This window comes from Hemitrygon akajei, chromosome 20 (genome assembly GCF_048418815.1).
Source record: "Hemitrygon akajei chromosome 20, sHemAka1.3, whole genome shotgun sequence".
NCBI lineage: Eukaryota > Metazoa > Chordata > Chondrichthyes > Myliobatiformes > Dasyatidae > Hemitrygon > Hemitrygon akajei.
Genome location: NC_133143.1, coordinates 14,281,966 through 14,308,128, shown reverse-complemented (window position 1 = coordinate 14,308,128; position 26,163 = coordinate 14,281,966). Strand labels below are relative to the sequence as shown.

Sequence of the window (26,163 nt, the reverse complement as noted above, 5' to 3'; positions counted from 1 at the left end):
ATGGCAGGGCTCAGGCGCCAATCACCTTTATACCGGGGTCTGTGGGAGGAGCCACGGTCAGTGGGAGGAGCCACAGGAGCAGTCAGCAGGTATATGTAGTTCACCACACCAGCTTCCTTTCATAAGTCATCTTTTCCTTCCTAATGACCTTCTTAGTTTCTTTCTGCAAGTTTTTAAAAGCTCCCCAATCCTCTATCTTCCCAGTAGCTTTGGTTTCCTTGTAACCCCTCTCTTGTGCTTTTACTTTGGCTCTGACTTCACTTGTCAGCCATGGGAGTGTCCTTCTTCCATTCAAAAATTTCTTCTTATTTGGAATACATCTGTCTTGCACTTCCCTCATTTTTTTTTTGAAGAAACTCCAGCCATTGCTGTTCTGCTGTTCTTCCTGCTAGTTCTTCCAGTCAACTGGCCAGTTCTCCTCTCATGCCATTGTAATTTCTGTTATTCCACTGAAATACCGACACATTGGATTTTAGTTTCTCCTTCTCAAATTTCAAAGTGAGCTCGATCATATTGTGATCACTGTTCCCTAAGGATTCCTTAACCTTAAGTTCTCTTAACACCTCTGGATCATTGCACATAACCCAATCCAGCACAGTTGATCCCTTAGTGGGCTCAACAACAAGTTGTTTTAAAAAGCCGCCCTTTAGACGTAACGGAGGAACTGAAGGAAATTCACATTACGCAGAAAATGGTGTTGGGTAGACTGATGGGACTGAAGGCTGATAAATCCCCAGGGCCTGATGGTCTGCATCCCAGGGTACTTAAGGAGGTGGCTCTAGAAATCGCGAATGCATTGGTAATCATCTTCCAATGTTCTGTAGATTCAGGATCAGTTCCTGAGGATTGGAGGGTAGCTAATGTTATCCCACTTTTTAAGAAAGGAGGGAGAGAGAAAACAGGGAATTATAGACCAGTTAGCCTGACATCAGTGGTGGGGAAGATGCTGGAGTCAATTATAAAAGATGAAATAGCGGCACATTTGGATAGCAGTAACAGGATCGGTCCGAGTCAGCATGGATTTACAAAGGGGAAATCATGCTTGACTTATCTTCTGGAATTTTTTGAGGATATAACTATGAAAACGGACAAGGGAGAGCCAGTGGATGTAGTGTACCTGGACTTTCAGAAAGCCTTTGATAAGGTCCCACATAGGAGATTAGTGGGCAAAATTAGACCACATGGTGTTGGGGGTAGGGTACTAACATGGATAGAAAATTGGTTGGCAGACAGGAAACAAAGAGTAGGGATTAATGGGTCCTTTTCAGAATGGCAGGCAGTGACTAGTGGGGTACCTCAAGGCTCTGTACTGGGACCGCAGCTATTTACAATATACGTTAATGATTTAGATGAAGGGATTAAAAGTAACATTAGCAAGTTTGCAGATGATGCAAAGCTGGGTGGCAGTGTGAAATATGAGGAGGATGTTAGGAGAATGCAGGGTGACTTGGACAGGTTGGGTGAGTGGGCAGATGCATGGTAGATGCAGTTTAATGTGAATAAGTGTGAAGTTATCCACTTTGGTGGCAAGAACGGGAAGGCAGATTACTATCTGAATGGTGTCAAGTTAGGAAAAAGGGAAGTACAACAAGATCTAGTTGTTCTTGTACATCAGTCACTGAAGTAAGCATGCAGGTACAGCAGGCAGTGAAGAAAGCTAATGGCATGTTGGCCTTCATAACAAGGGGAATTGAGTATAGGAGCAAAGAGGTCCTTCTGCAGTTGTACAGGGCCCTGGTGAGACCACATCTGGAGTATTGTGTTCAGTTTTGGTCTCCAAATTTGAGGAAGGACATTCTTGCTATTGAGGGAGTGCAGCGTAGGTTCACGAGGTTAATTCCCGGGATGGCAGGACTGTCATATGTTGAAAGATTGGAGCGACTGGGCTTGTATACACTGGAATTTAGAAGGATGTTAGGGGATCTGATTGAGACATATAAGATTATTAAGGGATTGGACACGCTAGAGGCAGGAAACATGTTCCCAATGTTGGGGGAGTCCAGAACCAGAGGCCACAGTTTAAGAATAAGGGGTAGGCCATTTAGAATGGAGTTCAGGAGAAACTTTTTCACCCAGAGAGTTGTGGATCTATGGAATGCTCTGCCTCAGAAGGCAGTGGAGGCCAATTCTCTGGATGCTTTCAAGAAAGAGTTAGATAGAGCTCTTAAAGATAGCGGAGTCAAGGGATATGGGGAGAAGGCAGGAACGGGGTACTGATTGTGGATGATCAGCCATGATCACATTGAATTGTGGTGCTGACTCAAAGGGCTGAATGGCCTACTCCTGCACCTATTGTCTATTGTCTATTGACATTCTACAAATTCTCTCTCTTGAGGTCCAGTACTGACCTGATTTTCCCAATCCACTTTCATGTTAAAATTCCTAACAATCATCATAACATTGCCCTTCTGCCATGCCTTTCCTATCTCCTACTGTAATTTGTAATCCACATCTCAGCTGCTGTTTAGAGGCCTGTGTACAACTGCCAATAGGGTCCTTTTACCCTTGTTATTTCTTAGCTCAACCCATAGAGACTCTACACCTTCCGATCCTATGTCATCTCTTTCTAATGATTTAATATTATTTCCCATACACAGGGCCACACCACCCCCTCTGCCTACTAACCTATCTTTCTGATACACTGTATATCCTTGGACGTTCAGCTCCCAATGACAGCCATCCTTTAGCCAAGTTTCAGAGATGGCCACAACATCATACTGGCCAATCTGTAGCTGAATTTTAAGATTGTCCATTTTATTTCTTATGCTGCATGCATTCAGATATAACACTTTCAATCCAGTATTTGTTGCTTTCTATTTTAACTGTACCACGCCTCAATTGCCCTGTAACTTATCCCACTTGCTGTGATTATGCCTTATCTCCTGCTTGTCCTTTCTATCATCTCTGTTGCATGCTATATTTGATTTATTTCTGTTTTCCCCTTCCTCAGCCTTATCACTTTGGTTCCCGTCGCCCTGCCAAATTAGTTTAAACCCTCCCTAACCGATCTATTAAACCTGCCTGCTAGGATATTGGACCCTTTTGGGTTCAGGTGTAACCCATCCTTTTTGTACAGGTCATACCTCCTCCAGAAGAGGCCCCAATGGTCCAAGCAAACAACATCCACTGACTCCCCTTTGTCAATCTAACTTGTTATTTCCTGAAAGAATTCTAACAGACTTACTGAGCAGGATTTTCCCTTAAGGAGACCATACTGACTTTGACCTATTTTATCATGTGTCTTAAATTACCCCAAAACCTCATCCTTAATAACTGACTCAGGCATCTTCCCAACTACTGAAGTCATGCTAATTGGCCCATAACTTCCAATCTTTTGTGTTCCTCCCTTCTTAAAGGGTGGGGTGACATTTGCAATGTTCTGGTACTTTGGATCTATTCAAGAATTTAGTGATATTTGAACAATCGCTACTAACCCTCCACAATCTCTTCACCAACCTCATTCAGAACCATATGGTGTAGTCCATCTGGTCCACTTGACTTATCTACCTTCAGACCTTTCAGCTTCCCAAGCATCTTCTTTGTAGTAAAAGCAATTACATTCACTTCTGCCCACTGATAGGCTCACATTTATGACATTCTATTAGTGTCTTCCACAGTGAAGACTGACACAAAATACCTATTCAGTTCATTTGTCATTTCTTTGTCCCCCATTACTACCTCCCCCACATCATTTTCCAACAGTCCTATATCCACTCTCATCTCTCTTTTACTCTTTATCTGAAAAAAAACTTTACCTTCATATTTCAGCTTTTCTCTCCTTATCACTTTAGTTGCCTTCTGGAGGTTTTTAAATTTTCCCAGTCATCTAGTTTCCCTCTAATTTTTGCTATATTGTACTCTTTTGTTTTTATGCCATCCTTAACTTCCTTTTTCAGCCACCCTTTAGAATATATTTTCTTTGAGATGTATCTATCCTGCATCTTCAAATTGCTCCCAGAAACTTCAGACATTGCTGTTCTGCTGTCATTCCTGCTAGTGTTCCCTTCTAATCCACTCCTCTCTCATGCCTTTCCAGTTGCCTCCATTGTAATATTGAGATATTTGTTTTAGCTTCTCCCTCTCAAACGACAAGGTGAATTTTATCACCTTGGATACTTGGTAGTGTGGAGGAACAGAGGGATCTGAGGGTACATGTCTACAGATCCCTGAAAGTTGCCTCACAAATAGACAGGGTAGATAAGAATGCTTATGGGGTGTTAGCTTTCTTAAGTTGAGGGATAGAGTTTAAGAGTTGCGAGGTAATGATGGAGCTCTATAAAACTCTGGTTAGGCCACACTTGAAGTACTGTGTCCAGTTCTGGTTGCCTCACTATAGGAAGGATGTGAAAGCATTGGAAAGGGTACAGAGGAGATTTACCAGGATGCTGCCTGGTTTACAGAGTATGCATTAGGATCAGAGATTAAGGGAGCTAGGGCTTTACTCTTTGGAGAGAAGGAGGAAGAGAGGAGACATGATAGAGGTATACAAGATATTAAGAGGAATAGATAGAGTGGACAGCCAGCACCTCTTCCCCAGGGCACCACTGCTCAGTACAAGAGGACATGGCTTTAAGATAAGGGGTGGGAAGTTCGAGGGGGATATTAGAGGAATGTTTTTTACTCAGTGTTTGGTGTGTGGAATGCACTGCCTGAGTCTGTGGTGGAGGCAGATAAACTAGTGAAATTTAAGAGACTACTAGACAGGTATATGGAGGAATTTAAGGTGGAGGTTATATGGGAGGCAGGGTTTAAGGGTCGGCACAACATTGTGGGCCGAAGAGCCTGTACTGTGCTGTATTGTTCTATGTTCTATATTACAATCACTTTCCTCTCAGGATTCCTTTACCTTAAGCTCCCTAATAAGCTCCCTGTTTCATAATATAAACTCAATCCAGAATTGCCTTTTCTCTAGTGTGCTCAACCACAAGCTGCTCTAAAATGCTATGTCTTAGGCATTCTACAAACTCCTTCTCTTGAGATCTAGCAACAACCTGATTTTCCCAATCCACTTGTATATTGATATCCCCCATGACCATCGTAACATTACCAAGTCCTTCATTCATGGAACCAGTCTTGTTACCCTCTTTTGTACATTCTCCAAGGCATTCTTTCATTCTTACTGGTATTATGACCAGTATTCATTGTAATATTATAGTGGTGACATTACCATTGAATTACAGTAACTCATAAAGCTTCCTTCTTTTCATTACCTAAATATGTTTTAAGCATTTGTTTACAAAATCGACATACCATTTTAACTAGTTCTTTCCAAAAACTATATGCTCTTTTCACCACTTTAGAAAGCCCATGTACTTTTTCAACCACTTCTTTACAAACCCCATACCATTTATCCATTTCATTACAAAAGACATATGCTTTATTTAAATCACTTTCTCAACCTTCCCTGCTAGCTTCAAACATTTGTTCACATATACACTCAAGTTTTTCTGTTCCTTAAGAGTTGTACAATTTTTATAATATTGGTTCTCTGTATTCAGAACATAATATATCCATCTGCAGTTTACTGTATACATTTCTGCCAATTCAGCATTACGTACAACCTTGACTGTATCTCCTCTGCCCCTGCCAAATAATGCATTCCAGATGCTAACCACTTGCTGACTGGACAAGTTTATCATCACACTGAGATGGAAACAAATTTGATGCATTGTGCCACTGCCTGCACTTAGCTGGGCCAAGTGAGCTGTGCCTAGATACCACGGAATCCTCAAGTGTAGTGAGGCCTCAGTGTGACTAGAACTTAGATACTCTCCAGATGAAGCCCCATCTCTGAATACTTACAGTATCTGAAATGGATTAAGGCCCAGGGTCAGAGATTCATCCCCTGACAAAGCCTGTGAGACTTCATAACAAACCTCCAGCATCTGTGATCAACCATCCTCTCTTCCACTGACTGCTTAAACTTCCCCCTGCCTCAGGAAAGCAGCCAGCATAATCTAAGATCCCTCCCACCCCAGTCATCGCTCCTCTTCCATTGCACAGAGGGTGTAACATCTTGAAATCTTGCAGCAGTTTCAACTGTTGTTGAATGGACCTCTTGTATGATAAAAATGAACTTCTCATCTCTCAGTCCAGCTCATCAGAGCATCTCATTTGTCTACATGCACTGCACCTTTTCTGCAGCTGTAACACAATGTTCTGTATCGTTGTCCTTTTGTACTAACTTGATGTACTTGTGTATGAAATGATCTGTCTCAATGACAAACATGAGGAAATCTCCAGATGCTGGAAATTCAAGCAAAATGACAGAATTTTTTTACTGTATCTTGGTACGTGTGACAATACTAAATCAAATTACCAATTACTAAGACATAAACTATGTAGGTTCTCTAAATTATTTATATTGTTATATAAAATATTTTAAAATATGTCCAGTGAGTTGATGGATTTTGATTGGAGCTGCCTTTCAAATAAATTGACATGATCAGAAAAGGTGTCAGAATTGATGTTCCCAGTTTGTGCCATGAACAAGTGGAAAGGCAAACACACTCGTAATAATCCAGTTGTTCATTGGCGCCATTATTTCTGATAGTACATTTTGAATTTTCAAGGATGATTTTAACTGACATATCACACCTCCTTCTGAAGGGTCTCCGCCCAAAATGTTAATCGTACTTTTTTCCATAGATGCTGCCTGGCCTGCTGAGTTCCTCCAGCATTTTGTGTATGTTACACCTCCTTCTTATTTGGCAAGAAGGTAGCTGGTGAATCATCCCTCCAGTATGGTATTGCAATACCATTGTAACTTTTTTTACTGAAGTTGGTGACTATAAAACAACGTTGAAGCTGCACTTGGAGTATAAGGCACAGTTTTGCAAACCCTGTTATAGGAAGGATGTCATTGAGCTGGAAGGAGTGAAAAGAAGATTTACAACAATGTTGCCAGGGCTTAAGAGCCTGAGTTATAGGGAGAGCTTGGGCAAGCTAGAACTTTATTTCTTGGAGTGTGGGAGACTGAGGGTTGATCTAATAGTGTATAAAATAATGAGGGGATAGGTAGTGTGAATGTGCACAAGCGTTTACCCAGCAATAGGGGAAAGATGTCAATGGGTATACACGATGGGATAAGTTTTCATTCAAAGGGTGATGAATAAATGGAATAAGCTGCCAGAGTAGCTGATTTGGGCAGTTTACAAGGATAAGAAAGGTTGGGATATGGGAGAGCTTAGATGGTCATCTTGGTCAGTGTAGATTCCATGCTGTCCCTAAGTGCTAACAAGGATGAGCAGCATCAGGGGAATTGTTGACGCTTAGATCATGATCCTACATCAGCACTTTGCACTTGTTCTCATTTGCACAACACTGGCCGGGCAGGGTCCACCCATCCCTATCCCTGACTGTTACTGAATGCCAATGGGACTGCAGAATTTCAGCTCCCTGGTTACTGCTGAAAGCTCCCAAGCCTCTCCATCTCGAGTGCACTTGACACTACTCCTCACCTATCCTTGGGGCCAAGTGTGATACTTGGTTCAGGACCTGATCCAAACAATCCAGAGTTTGGAAGGATCTCTCCTTCCAAACTTGTCACAAAAGTCCTCTGCAAAGAATTATATGCGCTAATGCCTGACTATACAGGCCACTGTCAAGTTGAGACACAAGGTCTCTCTTTGTTTCACCTTGTGTCTGTGCTAGAACCAATGAAGATGTCCGGTTCTTGCAGTTGCAAATGGAATATAGTAAAAGTTTGCAAATTCAGTGGCACTTCAAAGAATGTCTGACTGTGTACATGCGCGCCCGAACTATGGCAGAAATAAAAGACATAGATTCTTCCAGAGGCACAAGAAGGAAGGCAGTTAAACAGATTGTACCACTTATAAAAGGCAAACACATCACATAAACATTGAGTTGTTCGGTCTAAGGTAACTCTTCCTTCTGGTGGCCTGTTTCTTCCTTTTTTCTTCCCCATTCTCCTTCTCTCCTTCCAATTCTCTTCAGGTCTACCCATTTTTGTCCCCCTTTGCTTAACCCTCCTGCAACCACCACTCCACTCTGCCCATCATCCATCTCTGTACCCCTCTTTCTCCTGATTCTATTGACTCACTAAACACACAGGTCACCCTCACATTTCACCATAAAACATTCACCCCTCCCCCTACCCCTGCACTCCCACCATATTTCCATAAGATCATTCGAGATGGTACATTCTTAGGGAAATGTACGGAAGAAATGTGGCAAATGTTTAGGGGATATTTGCGTGGGGTTCTGCGTAGATACATTCCAATGAGACAGGGAAAGGATGGTAGGGTACAGGAACCATGGTGTACAAAGGCTGTTGTAAATCTAGTCGAGAAGAAAAGAAAAGATTATGAAAGGCTCAAAAAACTAGGTAATGATAGTAATCTAGAAGATTATAAGGCTCGCAAGAAGGAGCTTAAGAATGAAATTAGGAGAGCCAGAAGGGGCCATTAGAAGGCTTTGGCGGACAGTATTAAAGAAAACCCCAAGGCATTCTACAAGTATGTAAAGAGCAAGAGGATAAGACGTGAGAGAATAGGACCAATCAAGTGTGACAGTGGAAAAGTGTGTACGGAACTGGAGAAGAAGGCAGAGGTACTTAATGAATACTTTGCTTCGTATTCAGTATGGAAAAGGATACTGGTAATTGTAGGGATGACTTGCAGCAGACTGAAAAGCTTGAGCATATAAATATTAAGGAAAAGAATGTGCTAGAGCTTTTGGAAAGCATCAAGTTGGAAAAGTCACTGGGACCGGATGGGATGTACCCCAGGTTACTGTGCGAAGTGAAGGAGGAGTTTGCTGAGCCTCTGACGATGATGTTTGCATCATCAATGAGGACGGGAGAGGTTCCAGAGGATTGGAGGGCTGCACATGTTGTTCCTTTATTCAAGAAAGGAAGTAGAGATAGCCCAGGAAATTATAGACCAGTGAGTCGTACTTCAGTGGTTGGTAAGTTGATGGAGAAGATCCTGAGAGGCAGGATTTATGAACATTTGGAGAGGCATAATATGATTAGGAATAGTCAGCATGGCTTTGTCAAAGGCAGGTCATGCCTAACGAGACTGATTGAATTTTTTGAGGATGTGACTAAACACATTGATGAGGGTAGAGCCGTAGATGTAGTGTATATGGATTTTAGCAAGGCATTTGATAAGGTACCCCATGCAAGGCTTATTGAGAAAGTAAGGAGGAATGGGATCCAAGGGGAGATTACTTTGTGGATCCAGAACTGGCTTGCCCACAGAAGGCAAAGAGTTGTTGTAGACAGGTCATATTCTGCATGGAGGTCGGTCAGCAGTGGTGTGCCTCAGCGATCTGTTCTGGGACCCCTATTCTTTCTGATTATTATAAATGACCTGGATGAGGAAGTGGAGGGATGTGTTAGTAAATTTGCTGATGGGGTGGGAAAGGTTGGGGTGTTGTGGATAGTGTGGAGGGCTATCACAGGTTACAGTTGGACATTGATAGGAAGCAAAACTGGGCTGAGAAGTGGGTAGTATGCTTTATGAGAATAGGTTGAGTGAACTCATCCTTTTCTCCTTGGAGCGACGGAGGATGAGAGGTGACCCGATAGAGGTGTATAAGATAATGAGAGGCATTGATCGTGTGGATAGTCAGAGGCTTTTTCCCAGGGCTGAAAGGGCTAGCACGAGAGTGTTAAGGTGTTAGTGTTAGTGTTAAGGTGCTTGGAAGTAGGTACAGAGGAGATGTCGGGGTAAGCTTTTTACGCAGAGAGTGGTGAGTGCGTGGAATGGGCTGCCGGCGGCGATGGTGGAGGCAGAAACGATAAGATCTTTAAAAAGTCTCTTGGATAGATACTTGGAGTTTAGAAAAATAGAGGGTTATGGGTAAGACTAGGTAGTTCTAAGGTAAGGACATGTTCAGCACAGCTTTGTGGGCCAAAGGGTCTGTAATGTGCAGTAGGTTTTCTATGTTTTTTTTCTATGAGATAGGAGCAGAATTAGTGTGCTCTGCCATTTCATCATGGCTGATCTATTTTTCCTCTCAAACACATTCTCCTACCTTCTCCCCTTAACATTTCATGCCCTGACTAATCAAGAACCTATCAATCTCTGCATTAAATATACCCAATGACTTGGTCTCCACAGCCACCTGTGGAAATAAACTTCACAGATTCTTCACCCTCCGGCTAAATAAATTCCTCTGCATCTCCATTCTAAATGTTCATCCATCAATTCTGAGGCTGTGTACTCTGGTCGTTGACTCCCCCATCATTGGAAACATCCTCTCCATATCCACTCTATCAAGGTCTTTCACCATTTGATTGGTTTCAATTAGGTCATCTTTATTCTTCTAAATATTAGTGAGTACAGGCCCAGAAACTCTTCAGACAATAACCCTTTCTTTCTTTCTTTGAATCTTTTTTGTGAACCTCCTCTAAACCCTCTCCAATATCAGCACATCCTTTCTGCAACAAGGAGCCCAAAACTGCTCACCAAGCTCCAAGTGAGGCCTCACCAGTGCCTTATAAAGCCTCAATATTATATTGTTGCTTTTATTTTCTAGTCCTCTTCTCGAAATGAATGAACATGTGCTTTCCTCACCACCAACTCAATCTGCAAGTTAACCTTTAGGGAGTCTTACCAAAAAAATTGCTTTGGACCTCAGATTTTTTAACTTTGTCTTCAATTAGAAAATAGTATACCCTTTTATTACTCCTACCAAGGTGCATGACCATACACTTCCCTACACTGTATTCCATCTGCCACTTCCTTGCTCATTTTCCTAATCTGTCTAAGTCCTTCTGCCACCTCTCTGCTTTCTCAACACTACTTGCCTCTCCACCTCTCCTCATATAGTCTGCAAACTTGGTCATGAAGCCATCAATTCCATCATCCAAATCATTGACACATAATGTAAAAAGAAGTGGTCCCATCACCAACCTCTGCAGAACCACACTAGTCACCAGGAGCCAACCAGAATAGGATCCCTTTATTCATGCTCTTTATCTCTTGCCAATCAGCAAGTACTCTGACCATGCTGTTAACTTTCCTGTAATTCCATTGTCTATTACCTTGTTAAGCAGCCTCTTGTCAAAGGCCTTTTGAAACTCCAAGTACACAACATCCACCCATTCTCCTTTGCCTATCCTGCTTGCTGTTTCCTCAAATAATTTCAACAGATTAGTCAGGAGAGATTTTCCCTTAAAGAAACTGTGCTGACTTTGGGCTATTTTATCATGCACCTCCAAGCACCCTAAGACTTCATCCTTAACAATTGATTCCAATATCTTCCCAAACACTGAGGTCAGATTAACTGGCCTATAATTTCCTTTCTCCTGCCTCCCTCCCTTCTTGAAGAGTGCAGAGGCATTTGCAATTTTCCAGTACTCCGGAACTGTGCCAAAATCTAGTGATTCTTGAAAGATCGGTACCAATGCCTCCACGATCTCTTCAGCTACCTCTCCTAGGATCCTGAGGTGTATTCCATCATGTCCAGGTGACTTATCTGCCTTCGGACCCCCAGTTTCCCAAGCAATATCTCCCTAGTAATAACCCAACATTCTGGAACTACCGTCATACTGCTATTGTCTTCCACAGTGAAGACTTATTTAGTTCATCTACCATGTCCTTGTTCCACATTACTACCTCTTCAGCATTATGTTCCAGCAGTCAAAGATCCACTCTCATTTATTTTACTCTTATACATCTGAAAATTTTTATCCTCTATAGGATTCTTGGCTAGTTCACCTTCATATTTCATCTTTTTCCTCCTTATGGCATCTTAGTTGCCTTCTGTTGGTTTTTAAAAGCTTCTCAATCCTCTAACTTCCCACAGATTTTTGCTCTATTTCATTTGCTTTTATGTTGGTTTTGACTTCCCTTGTCAGCCATGGGTGCATCATCCTGCCTTTAGAATACTTCTTTGGGATTTATCTATTCTGCGCCATCCAAATTTCTCCCAGAAACTTCCACCCATTGCTGTTCTAATGTCATCCCTGCTTGGGTCCTCTTCCAATCAACTTTGACCAGTTCCTCCCTCATGCCCCTATAATTCCCTTTACTCCCCTGTAATACTGATATATTTGACTTTATCTTCCCACTCTCAAATTGCAGGGTGAATTCCACCATTAGCATCTCCAAAGGGTTCCTTTACTCCCTAATCAGATCCAGTTCACTACACAACTCCCAATCCAGAATAGCCTTTCCTCTAGTTCAGCCACAAGCTGCTCTAGAAAGCCATCTTGTAGACATTCTACAAGTTCTCTTACTTTGGATCCAGCACCAACCTGGTTTTCCTAGTCTACCTACATATTGAAAGCCCCCATGACTACTGTAACATTGCCCTTTTGACATGCATTTTCTATCACCCATTGTAATTTTTAGCTCACATTCTGGCTACTGTTCAGAGGCCTATATATAATTCCCATCAGGGTCTTTTTACACTTGCAGTTTCTTTATGTATACATCTTCTGAGCTACAATTTACAACGGGTAATAGAAAATGCATGTTACCCGTTTCTTAAGATTTGATTTCATTTTTTATCAACAAAGCCACCCCACTCCATCTGCCTACCTATCTGTCCTTTCGATACAATGTTGTGTACTTGGAGTTTCATTGTAACTGCACTACAAGAACATCTACCTTATTCTGGATATTGCTTGCATTTAAATATAACACCTTTAACCCTGTATTCATCACCCTTTTTAATTTTGCCCCATGTTACACCTGAACTCATCCCACTGACTGCAGTTTTGCCCAGTCATCTGCCTGACCTTCCTCACAGTCTCACTACACACTGCATCCAGTTGTGTACAACTGCTCCGTCCTCAGCCCTGTCACTCTGGTTCACATCCCACTGCCAATTTAGTTTAAACCCTCCCCAACAGCTCTAGCAAACCTACCCATAAGGATTATGGTCCCCCTCAGGTTCAGGTGAATCTGTCCCTTTGAACAGATCATAACTCCACAGAAGAGATCCCAATGATCCAGAATCTGAAGACCAGGCCCCCACATCAGTTCCTCAGCCACACATTCATCTGCCAAATCATCCTATTCTTAACCTCATTGGCGTGTTTTGGTTCCATCTGCCACTCATCTGTTCCCTAATGATTCTCACATTCACCTTTACTTAACAGATCCCAACACTGGTAGATCTTTCCTATGGTAGACCTGCTCATCTCCCTCCAGCATAGCCCAACCTTTACCCACCACCCACATTCTCCTCTTTCTGCCTTTCAATCCTCATTCTCTCTCTCTCTCTTTCTCTGTATCTCTGTCTCTCTTTTTCTCTTTCTCTCTCTCTCCTCTTGCTTAACCTGCCACTGTCTCTGAACTCCACTTACATTCCCTCTTACACCTCTCCTAAGTCTACTGCTCACTGCTGGTTCCCATATCGCCACTCGCCTTCCCCTTCTTACATTGCCTATCTCATCTCTCCACTCTCAGTCCTGATGTAGGATCTCAACCCAAAACATCAACTGTTCCTTTCCTGCCATTGTTGCTGATCCAATCAATGAGTCCTCTAGTGATTGTTGCCATATATCACAAATCCAGAATGGAGAGTGGAATCTCTGATAATTATAATTGATAATTATACATTATATGTATGTAAGTAATAACTTTACCATTAAAGTGTGTTACTGGCAGAAAATGAGCTCATAGCCGATTGCCCATCTCTCTGTTTCCACTCCAGCTGAAGAAGTAGAGAGGCTGGCTGCAATGCGTTCCGAGTCACTGGTCCCAGGGACACACACGCCACCCATCCGGAGAAGGAGCAAGCTAGCAACACTAGGGAGGCTGTTCAAGCCATGGAAATGGAGGAAGAAGAAAAGCGAGAAGTTTAAGCAGACATCTGCAGGTAGGCATGTAGTTTTTAAAATGAGTAAAATGCAAGAAAATAGCCTACAGCTAATTCTCTGCAAGGGCATGGTGTCCTTCATATGTAAGCAACCTACCAAGCTTGTAGTGGACATTGTGGAACTTTGTATCTCCTTGCTTCTATTTGTCATCAGCACAAGGTATAGAGCTTCACTGTGAAAGGGCCAGCTGAGTCTAAACCATACTTCTGCTCCCAGCAAGTACTCATTTATGATTAATAAATCCAAGTTTCTTCATCCAAATCTGCCATAAGTTTTCTCCAAAGCTGATGGCATGCAAACAAGCAATCGCGTTTCACAGGTATGTGTGAGTGGGTCGGGAATCTCGCCCACCCTTGCTTCTGATATCTTGCTTCATGGCTGCTGCAGCTAGACGTACAATGCCATGGTCTGGCTCTGATTGTTTCTTGAAGACTCGAAAGATTGCAGAGGCTGGAATCTGGAGCAACAGAAATCAACTGGGAGAGCTCGATTGGTTGAGCAGCATCTGGTGGGGAGAAAGGAGCTTATCATTCACCAGCCACTGTCTTCCAACTCCACACCTCCCCTCCCCTGCAGGTTATCTTTCATTCCTTCTCAATCCACTATTCTCCTCAGGCTCCTGTCTCAACACTCACCCACCTCTCTTTATTCTACCTGTACTGTCTCTCCACTTAGTCCTGATGCAGGGATTTGACATAAGAAATCAACAGTTCCTTTCCCCAGTACAGATACTGCTCATGGGTGCATTCCTCTAAGAGATTTATTGTTACTTCTGCCTACTTCTTATTGCTGAGTCCAACTTCTTTTCAATTTATGCAACACACAGAAAATGGTGGAGGAACTCAGCAGGCCAGGCAGCATCTATGGAAAAGAGTACAATCAAAGCGTCTCGGTCTGAAACGTTGTCTGTACTCTTTTCCTAGATGCTGCCTGGCCTGCTGAGTTCCTCCAGCATTTTGTATGTGATGCTTGGATTTCCAGCATCTGTAGATCTTCTCTTCTTTCCAATTTACTCTGTTTCCAGGATACGGGTGTCATTGTCAAGGCCGGCATTCATTGCCCATTTTTAATAACCCTTGAACAGAGTGGATTGCTAGGCCATTCACAAATTGCCACATTGGTGGGTCTGGAGTCACACTTAGGCAAGACAGGCTGAGTCTGGCAGATCTCATTCTCAGGCAGGCATTGCAAACCAGATGTTCTGTTATGACAATGGGTAGTATTTGTGTGCTTTGTTACCCCTTTTTTTTTGAATTGCTGGTTAATAACCAGTTTCAAACTCCACAGTTACCATTCTGGAATTAAACTCAGTCTGGCTGCCAATCCGGGTTCCTGGGTTACTAGTTGAGTAACTTAACCATACCATCATTGTCTACCCTTGTGATGCAGGCAGGAGTCCTTCAGGTGAAGTTCTGGTGTTCATTCACACCACTGTGTGCAACCAAAGGTAGCTTACTGCATGCAATTCTGGTCATCCATATGCGGGTGGCTTTGAAGATGGTGCAGAAAAGGTTCACCAAAATCCTACCTGGAATAGAGAGTATGAGTTATAAGGAGAGATTGTACAAACTTGGAGCATTGGAGGCTAAGTGGAGAACTAATAAAAGTTTATAAGATTATGTGATGAGTAATTTTCCCAGGACAGAAACACCAAGTACATGCATTTAACATGAGAGGGATAATGTTTAATGGACATGTGTGGGGCAAGTTAATTGCACAAGGAGTGGTGGGATTTGGAATAGGGTGCCAGGTGAGTGGTGGAATTAGACACAATAGAACCATAGAACATTACAGCACAGAAACAGGCCTTTTGGCCCTTCTTGGCTGTGCCAAACCATTTTTCTGCCTGCACCTGGACCATATCCCTCCATACACCTCTCATCCATGTACCTGTCCAAGCTTTTCTTAAATGTTAAAAGTGAGCCTGCATTCACCACTTCAACTGGCAGCTCATTCCACACTCCCACTACTCTCTGTGTGAAGAAGCTCCCCCTAATGTTCCCTTTAAACTTTTCCCTTTTCACCCTTAACCCATGTCCTCCGGTTTTTTTTCTCCCCTAGCCTCAGTGGAAAAAGCCTGCTTGCATTCACTCTATCTATACCCATCATAATTTTATACACCTCTGTCAAATCTCCCCTCATTCTTCTATGCTCCAGGGAATAAAGTCCTAACCTATTCAACCTTTCTCTGTAACTCAGTTTCTCAAGTCCTGGCAACATCCTTGTAAACCTTCTCTGCATTCTTTCAACCTTATTAATATCTTTCCTGTAATTAGGTGACCAAAATACAATACTCCAAATTTGGTCTCACCTGTGTCTTATACAACCTCACCATAATATTCCAACTCTTACACTCAATAATTTGATTTATAAAGGCCAGTGTGCCAAAAGCTCTCTTTACGACCCTATCTACCTGTGACACCACTTTTAGGGAATTATGTATCTGTATTCCCAGATCCCTCTGTTCTACTGCACTCCTCAGTGTCCTACCATTTACCTTGTATGTTCTACCTTGGTTTGTCCTTCCAAAGTGCAATACCTCACACTTGTCTGCAATAAACTCCATCTGCCATTTGTCAGCCTATTTTTCCAGCTGGTCCAAATCCCTCTGCAAGCTTTGAAAACCTTCCTCATTGTCCACTACACCTCCAAACTTTGTATCATCAGCAAATTTGCTCATCCAGTTTGCCACATTATCATTCAGATCATTGATATAGATGACAAATAACAATGGACCCAGCACTGATCCCTGTGGCACACCACTAGTCACAGGCCTCCACTCAGAGAAGCAATCCTCCACTACCACTCTCTGGCTTCTCCCATTGAGCCAATGTCTAATCCAATTTACTACCTCACCATGTATACCTAGCAACTGAATCTTCCTAACTAACCTCCCATGCGGGACAATGTAAAAGGCCTTACTGAAGTCCATGTAGACAACATCTTCATCCACTTTCCTGGTAACCTCCTCAAAAAACACTAATAGATTGGTTAAACATGACCTACCACGCACAAAGCCACATTGACTCTCCCTAATAAGTCCCTGTCTATCCAAATACTTGTAGATCCTATCTCTTAGTCCTCCTTCCAATAAGTTACCTATTACTGACGCCAAACTTACCGGCCTATAATTTCCCGGATTACTTTTAGTGCCTTTTTGTAAACGCAGAACAACATGAGCTATCCTCCAATCCTTCAGCACCTCACCTATAGATACCGACATTTTAAATATATCTGCCAGGGCCCCTACAATTTCAACACTGGTCTCCTTCAATGTCTGAGGGAATACTCTGTCAGGTCCTGGGGATCTATCTACTCTGATTTGCCTCAAGACAGCAAGCACCTCCTCCTCTTTAATCTGTATAGGTTCCATGACCTCACTACTTTTTTGCCTTATTTCCATAGACTCCTTGCCAGTTTCTTTAGAGAATACAGATGCAAAAAAAACCCATTTAAGATCTCTCCCATTTCTTTTGGTTCCATACATAGCTGACCACTCTGATCTTCAAGAGGACCAATTTTATCCTTTACTATCCTTTTGCTCTTAATATACCTGTAGAAGCTCTTTGGATTATCCTTCATCTTGACTGCCAAAGCAACCTCATGTTTCTTTTAGCCCTCCAGATTTCTTTCTTAAGTATTTTCTTACACTTTTTATACTCCTCAAACACCTTATTTGCTCGTTGTTGCCTATAGCTGTCATACATCTCTCTCTTCTTCCTTATCAGATTTCCAATATCCCTCAAAAACCAAGGTTCCTTATTCTTATTCACTTTGCGTTTAATCCTGACAGGAACATACAAACGCTGCACTCTCAAAATTTCTCCTTTGAAGGCCTCCCACTTACCAATCATATCCTTGTCAGAGAACAACCTGTCCCAATCCACACTTTTTAGATCCTTTCTCATTTCTTCAAATTTGGCCTTTTTCCAGTTTAGTACCTCAACCTGAGGACCAGATTTATCTTTATCCATGATCAAGCTGAAACTAATGGCGTTATGATCACTAGACCCAAAGTGTTACCCTACACACACTTCCATCACTTGTCCTAACTCGTTTCCTAATAGGAGATCTAATATTGCATCCTCTCTAGTCGGTACCTCTATATATTGATTTAGAAAACTTTCCTGAACACATTTTACAAACTCTAACCCATCTAGACCTTTAACAGTATGGGAGTCCCAATCAATATATGGAAAATTAAAATCCCCTACTATCACAACTTTATGTTTCCTGCAGTTGTCTGCTACCTCTCTGCAGATTTGCTCCTCCAATTCTCTCTGACTGTTGGGTGGTCTATAATACAACCCCATTAATGTGGTCATGCCTTTCCTGTTTTGCAGCTCCACCCATATGGCCTCGGTAGACAAGCCCTCTAATCTGTCCTGCCTGAGCACTGCTGTAACATTTTCGCTGACTGGCAATGCCACCCCCCCCCCCCCGCCCCCGCACCCTTCATCCCTCTGCATCTATCACTTCTGAAGCATCAGAACCCTGGAACATTAAGCTGCCAGTCCTGCCCCTCCTGTAGCCAAGTTTCAGTAATGGCTACAATGTCATAATTCCATGTGTCAATCCACGCCCTCAGCTCGTCAGCCTTCCCCATAATACTCCTTGCATTCAAATAGACACACCTCAGAAGATTATTACCACCACACACAACCCTTCTATTTGTGACTTTGCATGAACTTTTAACATCATTTATTTTCACTCCCGGTCCACTGTCTGCTCTGACACTCTGGTTCCCATCCCCCTACAAATCTAGTTTAAACCCTCCCCAATAGCACTAACAAACCTCCCTGCAAGGATATTGGTCGCCCTGTACAGGCAATCCCTGGGTTACGTACGAGTTCTGTTCTTGAGTCCGTCTTTAAGTCAGATCTGTACGTAAGTTGGAACAAGTACATCCGGTATTATTTAGCGTCAGTTAGTCAAATGTTTGTCTTAGTATATAGTATATATTGTACCTTTCTATGCATATAAAACACTTAAGAAATGTATGTATTCCAATAATTAAACCACTGTGTTGCTTAGTAATAATTGTAGCTTTCATCGGGGTAGGGCCTTTCACATGCTCCATTATTCTTACTTTATCCGTTATCTTTTAAAATTGTTCCGATCGTAGCCTAACGCTTTTTCAATGACTGATGGCATTTCACCTCTTTCCAAACGCTTTATTATTTCCACTGTATTTTCAATCGTGATCGCTTCCTGTCAGTGGAACAGAAACACTGCGGGTTCCCAAGGTCCACTGAGTCCTAAGGACCACCGCAATGAATTCCCCAGGTCCTAAAGTCCACCACACTGGGACAGGTTAAATGGGACAAGTGGGGGCTGTGCTGGGTTTGGGTATTTGATCCTCCACAATATTCCGCGTGGGAATTTAAACTGGAGGTGGCAGTGTATTTTTTTACAAGGTCAAGTTGCGAGCTCGACATCAACCCGGCACGGATGGTACGGGAGTCACTGGATTGGCATCAACCCAGCACGGGAGCGGTCTGTCACTAAATCGAACTCGGGAACCTCCATTCTCGAGCCTGGCACTGATCTCATTGCGCCACCAGCCAACCGGAACTGGGGGGGGCGGGGGAGGCAGCGGGGTCAGGGTGAATCTTACTAAGAAAAGTTTAAGCCAAATACATAGTTAAACACTCAACAGTGTCAATGGCAATGAATTAAAATGGCAGACGGTGTCGCGATCCGACTTAAAATGGCGAACAGCGTTCTCCTTCCTCGGTTCGTAAGTACAAGTTGTCCGTAAGTCGGACAGTCGTAACTCGAGGACTACCTGTAGTTCAGGTGTAACCCGTCTCTCTTGTACAGGTTGTTAAAGAGGTTTTTAGATAGCCGCATGAACATATAAGGAATGGAGGGATATGTATAAGCAAAAGAGAGTATAATTTGACATCATGTCCAATGTAGACCTCATGGGCTGTGGGGCCTCTTTCTGTGCTGTGCTGTACTGTACTATGTATTGTGCTTGTGTTTTGGAGAGGGGAGACCCTGATTTCCAGGTTAACTGTTCTGAGAAGCTTCTCCAAATGTAAGCTGACAGTAATCTCAGGAGACCGGAACTGGTGTGAAGTGTGATTCCCCAGTCTAGTCAGGATTGTAGGCTCTCATGGAATTCAACCAAGGGAACGGCTATCAGCAACTTTGTAGAAGTTACTTCAGAGATTTTTCAGCTGCTTCTGTATATGTTAAAGACAGTATGTTTTGTTATCTTTTGTCATCAGTTTACATAATTGTATTTATTTTTGAATGTTTGATGATTGACAGACAAGGGTACTGACAGTCTAAGTGAATTTAGCGTTTTATTTTTGGGTAGAGTTGGCTCTGACTCCACTCAGATGTTTCCATGCTGAAGGAGAGAGTAATTCCTTTTGTGACAAGGCTTATTGAGATATTTACAGTTGGACCAGCAGAGTATATACAGAATTCATAACCATCCTTAACTAGGATGTAGTCCAGCCCCTGTACTCACAAATGGTTTCTGAGCGAGCCAGTGGACAGTATATGCTTTCTCTCCAGGGAGACTGGGGCACAGATATCAAAAAAGGAGTAGGCAGCTGGCCAGATGGGTTCCCTAATGGCCCACTGCCTTGAACTGTGATTACTCCAGGAGCAGAACAATGAAGAGGTCTCCCGATTGACTAACCAGAAGCCTCCACAGTCCCTGATCCAAAGATCAGGGGAGTGAAGCCAACGTGCAATCAGAACACAAGGAGTAGCCCCTTCAAATACTCAAACAGGGTTAGTGTCTAGCACAGTTGGCAACTAAAGGATGGGCACCAAGAAGGGAGAATGGATACTTTCTCCTAAGGTCATTAGTGGACATGAGCAGCTGACAATATCTTACCCAAAAGGGACTGGGGACAAATATTGACCTGTTATCACTCAGTATGGGACAATTTTAGGTTTTGACTATCTGAACCAAGTAAGTACAGCCAATTATCCTGGCTGTGGGTCAGTATAGGTGAAGGTAGCATTGACCTACAAACAATTCTGCCTTTGATACTGAATTAAGTGCACTCAGCAGGTCAAACAGCATCTATGGAGAAAGGAAAAGCTAACATTGCAGTGGAGGACCTTTACAACTGTGGTTTTGAGAGTATGTGTTATTTTTAAGTTGTTGTGAGATGAGGTGTGATAAAGAGAATGTCTTTGGCCAATTGAGACTGTGTAGATGATGATGAGGAAACTGGATAGGTCCAAGAGGGAATAATTCACAGGGTTCTGGAGAAAGAACAGGGAAAGTCACTTGGACAGTTCCAGAGATAGGAAAGCTTTAGAGAGACTCGGGCCAAACACAGGCAAATGGGAACAGCTTAGGTGGGAATCTCGGCTGGCATCTGGCAGTTCAGCCAAAGGCACTTTCTCCATGCTGTACGACTCTGTGACTCTAAGTGGAACTGAATAGATTGCTCTACAAGAAACTAACATCATCTCAATTGGCTAAATGGTAGCATTTTTGTGATTGTGACCTAATATTCCAGGCCAGCTTCATGTTTGAGTGATTTTTCATAAGAACCTAGCAAACTCCTGTATTTTTTCATATTTTTATGGGTAGCATGGTGGTGTAGTGGTTAGCACAATGTTTTACAGTACCCATAACCCAAGTTCAATTCCCCTCACTGCCTGTAAGGAGTTTGTATCTTCTGCCCGTGACCATGTGGGTTTCCTCTGGGTGCTCCAGTTTCCTCCCATATTCCAAAAACATACCAGTCGGTAGATTAATTGTTCATTGTAAATTGTCCCATGATTAGGCTAGGGTTAAACTGGGGAAATCGCTGGGTAACGCGGCTCAAAGGGCCTGAAAGTCCTACACTATGTCAATGAATAACAAATGAATAATTCCTTTTACTAACACTGTTCCATGAATCAGCCTTGTTTTTCTCTGGACCCTCCAGTGCACACATTTGTAGCTCAGTTAGTATACTCCATGATAAAACTTACTGTACTTGTGCACAGAGTCCTTTGGAACAGCACACTGTAATTCTACTTGAAGCTGCAGATCTGTTGTATCAGTTAACATTGTAACAAAAGCTTGCATTGTAAGCATTGAAACTGAAAAAACACAGATGTTGGCAATCTAAAAAAAAGACAAGTGTTGTAAATATTCAGCAGATTAGGCAGTATCTGGAGAGAGAAATGGTTGACAAAGGGTAATTGGCCTGAAAAGTGAGTTTTGTTTCTCTCTTCACTGATGTCCCTGACCTGTTGAGTATCCGTAGCATTTTCAACCTTAATTCACACCCAGTTATATTATTATTGGGCTGCATTGTGGAAGTTTTGTAATGCTTGTGATTATGGTTCCTATCTCCTGCTGCCCCAGCAACTGTACCTGCCCAAAGCATTCATAACACTTGAAGTAATTTCACTGAAAGCTCCAGTTTAGGACCATGCTTTACCTATTTGCACACAGTCTTGTAACACCCTCATTTTGTTTCATTTGAAAATGACTTGCTTATCAGATATTTATTTCATTAGTCAGTGAGCCCAGGTACTGCTGAGTAAAATAACAAAATACAACAAATCAACAGTTCTACAATCGACAATAGATCTGTTCAGAGAATTCTGAATTCCTTTGGGTTCTTCTTCTTCGGCTGTCCATCGATTTCGATGTTGACTGAGGCCTGGGCAAGGTTGTATGGAAGACCGGCGGTTGCCCATGCTGCAAGTCTCCCCTTCTCCACGCCACTGATGTTGTCCAAGGGAAGGGCACTAGGTCAGTACAGCTTGGCACCGGTGTCGTCACAGAGCAATGTGTGGTTAAGTACCTTGCTCAAGGACACAACACGCTGCCTCAGCTGAGGCTTGAACTAGCGACCTTCAGATCACTAGATAGATAGATAGATAGATAGATACTTTATTCATCCCCATGGGGAAATTCAACTTTTTTTCCAATGTCCCATACACTTGTTGTAGCAAAACTAATTACATACAATACTTAACTCAGTAAAAAAATATGATATGCATCTAAATCACTATCTCAAAAAGCATTAATAATAGCTTTTAAAAAGTTCTTAAGTCCTGGCGGTAGAATTGTAAAGCCTAATGGCATTGGGGAGTATTGACCTCTTCATCCTGTCTGAGGAGCATTGTATCGATAGTAACCTGTCGCTGAAACTGCTTCTCTGTCTCTGGATGGTGCTATGTAGAGGATGTTCAGAGTTATCCATAATTGACCGTAGCCTACTCAGCGCCCTTCGCTCAGCTACCAATGTTAAACTCTCCACTAGACCAACGCCTTAGCCACTTGGCCACATGCCAACAACTTTGGGATTATCATGCTTGCAACAGCACAAGAGTCTGTGATTTAACCTATGTTGCAGGGTGATGAGTCCAGATTGATGGGAGTAGTTAATCCTGGAGTAGTTAATCCTCTGCATTTACAAAGCCAAAAAGAAAAAGACATCAAGAATCTGACCTGAGAGGATTGGCCTTTGGGCACAGAAATGTTGTTATGTGGTTTGATCAATTAAAATTGTGTTAATTTGAGACACATTATACCACCAAACACATGGTTTAATGAGCATTATACAGAAGGTTTTTGTAGTTTTTTTCTAGACCTTATTCAACACAAAAACAAACATTCCTAGCAGTACTTGCTGGATGAGGCATCATCTGTGGAGACGGAAACGGCTTTAACAGTTTCAATGTGTCATGACTAAACAGAAAGTATTACTCACGGTGTTCATTCATTTGTTATGTGCCATATCATATGACGTAGGTGATCATGGTCTTTCCAAGACCACAATTGTTCTTGGCAAATTTTTCTACAGAAGTAGTTTACCATTGCATTCTTCTGGACAGTGTCTTTACAAGACAGGTGACCCCAGCTATTATCAATACTCTTCAGAAGTTGTCTGCCTAGCGCCAGTGGTTGCATAAAGAGGATTCTGATTGGGGGCTATGCAGCTGCTACATTTGCCCAAGAGTGACCTACAGGCTAGCAGAGGGGAAAAAGTACCTTACACTTCCTTTGGAAGAGATTCCACCTCGCCACCCCACTCATGGTATTACAGGATTCAAAAAGGAAAACGGAGCAAGACAGAGTGAAAGAAAGTGGAAACTCTCCCTCTTTCTTTCCCTTCTTCTCTTCCATATTTCTTCTTGTCTCTCCCTCTCCCCTCTCTCTCACTCACTGTCACACCAACACACACACACACACACACACACACACACACACACACACACACACACACACACACACACACACACACACACACACACACACACACACACACACACACACACACACACAACCATTTAACATTTCCATGGAAAACAGAAAATGAACAAATGACATTAATTATTTACTATGAGGTGGTAGGATGCATATTAAAAATAATCAAAATAAATGTTAATTAAGAGGTACAGTATTCTTGAAAAGAGAAGCATTGTTTCTGTATTTTACATCTCTAATTCCTCAAAGTGTTGTGTATATTGTGGAAACAGAACACAGCTCACTACATTGCAGGAACAGGCCCCTCAGCCCAGAGTGTTTGTGCTGAACATGCAACGAATTAAACTAAATCTCTTCTGTTTGCAGATGACCCATTCCCAACATATTCAGGTGTCTATCTCAAAATTTCTCAAACACCTTTGTCATATCTGCTTCCACCATTACCTCAAACAGCCTATTCCAGCACCAACCACTCACTATGAAAAAGAACCTACCCCACACACCTCCTTTAAAGTTCCACCCTCCCCTACCTCACAAATACACGTCCTCTACTATTTGAATCATGAGATCATACAAGGGAATAATATGGATTCCCAGGACTGTATGTCGAGCATACCCCAGCGTAAGTCCTCCTCTACAGTATTGGTTTGATATGCTGCAGTCAATGCGGAAGGGAAATGAGAAAATATTTCCTATCAGATAGGAGATTCTTGCCATGACCATAAAGATGACTGTTAAGTGCTCTCAAAGTTCAAAGTAAATTATCAAAGTACATATATGTCACCATATCCCAACCCAGAGATTCATCTCCTTGTGGGCATACACAGTAAACACAAGAGACATAATAGAATCAAGGAAAGATTGCCCCAAATGGGATGGACAAACAACCAATGTTCAAAAGGTAATAAACAGTACAAATACTAAAAAAAAATAAACAAACAAGCATACAATCAAGCAATAAATATTGAGAACATGAGAGGCAGAGTCCTTTAAATTGAGTCCATAGGTCATGTGAACATTTCAGTGATGAGGTGAAACAAAGTTGACTGAAGTTATCACCTTTGGTTCAAGACCCTGATGGTTGAGGGGTGATAACTGTTCCTGAACCTGGTGGTGTGGACCCTGAGGTTCCTCTACCTTCTTCGTGATGGCAACAGTGAGTAGAGAGCAAGGCCTAGATGGTGGGAGTCCTTGATGATGGATGATGACAGTGCTCTGTGCATATGTGCTCAATGGTGGGGAGGGCTTTACCCATGATGGACTGGGTCATATCCACTGCTTTTTGTCGACTCTTCCATTCACGGGCATTGGTGTGATGCAACCAGCCAACATGCATACCCTCCACTGCACATCTACAGAGGTTTTAGATGACATGCTGAAACTTCGCAAACTTCTTAGAAAATTAGAAGTTTGTCATGCTTGTCGTGCTTTCTTCATAATAGCACTTACGTGCTGGACTCAGGACAGATGATAACACTGAGGAATTTAAAGCTGTTCCACCTCTGATTGACTAATGAACTAATCTTGGTCCAAATAAAAAATCTAGCAAATGTGAACAGCTTGTAATGCGAGCCAACTGCCATAGCAGTAGGTTGATACCAAAGGTGGAGAAACCTTTTTCTTTCAGTGAATAAAGTCATTGAGGCAGCATTCCCCAACACTACCATTATATCTTGCCACATGTCACAGGTAATGGAAAAAGAAAGGTGACTGCAGTGTATTTTCCAGATTGCATTTAGGAGTTCCTGACCAGCTAGAAACTCTTTGAGAAAGTCAGTGAGAAACCTTTCACAAAAATAAAATCTCCTAGCATTACTTATGGATGAGGCTGTCCATATAGAGTTTGCATGCATTCCTTGTAGCTCTGTGATTTTCCCTGTTTTCTTCCCGTATTGCAAAGTCATGCAGGGTAGTAGGTTTAGTTACCTCTAGTGGGTAGGTGAGTAAAGGGAGAATCAGAAGGAGTCAAAGTGAGTGTAAGGGAGAATACATCACAGGGAAATAATGAAGGAATGAGATTGATCTGAGAGCCTGCTTGGACTTAATGGGCTGAATTATCTCTTTCCATGTAATATGAGAAAAGAAATAATATAGTTTTGAGGTGGATTTTGAGAGTACAAATCCCACTAAATGCATTTCTGATTGGTACACCAGAAAAGCTATCTGCCAAGTT

General features: G+C 42.3%; 1 protein-coding gene across 6 annotated transcripts in view; it reads left to right on the top strand.

Annotated features, from left to right (window-relative positions):
* phactr1 (phosphatase and actin regulator 1) overlaps nucleotides 1-26,163 on the top strand; it is a 474,929-nt gene that overhangs the window by 281,327 nt on the left and 167,439 nt on the right. For all 6 annotated transcript variants that reach the window (XM_073023899.1, XM_073023902.1, XM_073023903.1 and 3 more), the window contains one exon: nucleotides 13,636-13,800. In XM_073023899.1, coding sequence (XP_072880000.1) covers nucleotides 13,636-13,800 — 165 coding nt within the window. The remainder of the gene's footprint in view (nucleotides 1-13,635; nucleotides 13,801-26,163) is intronic.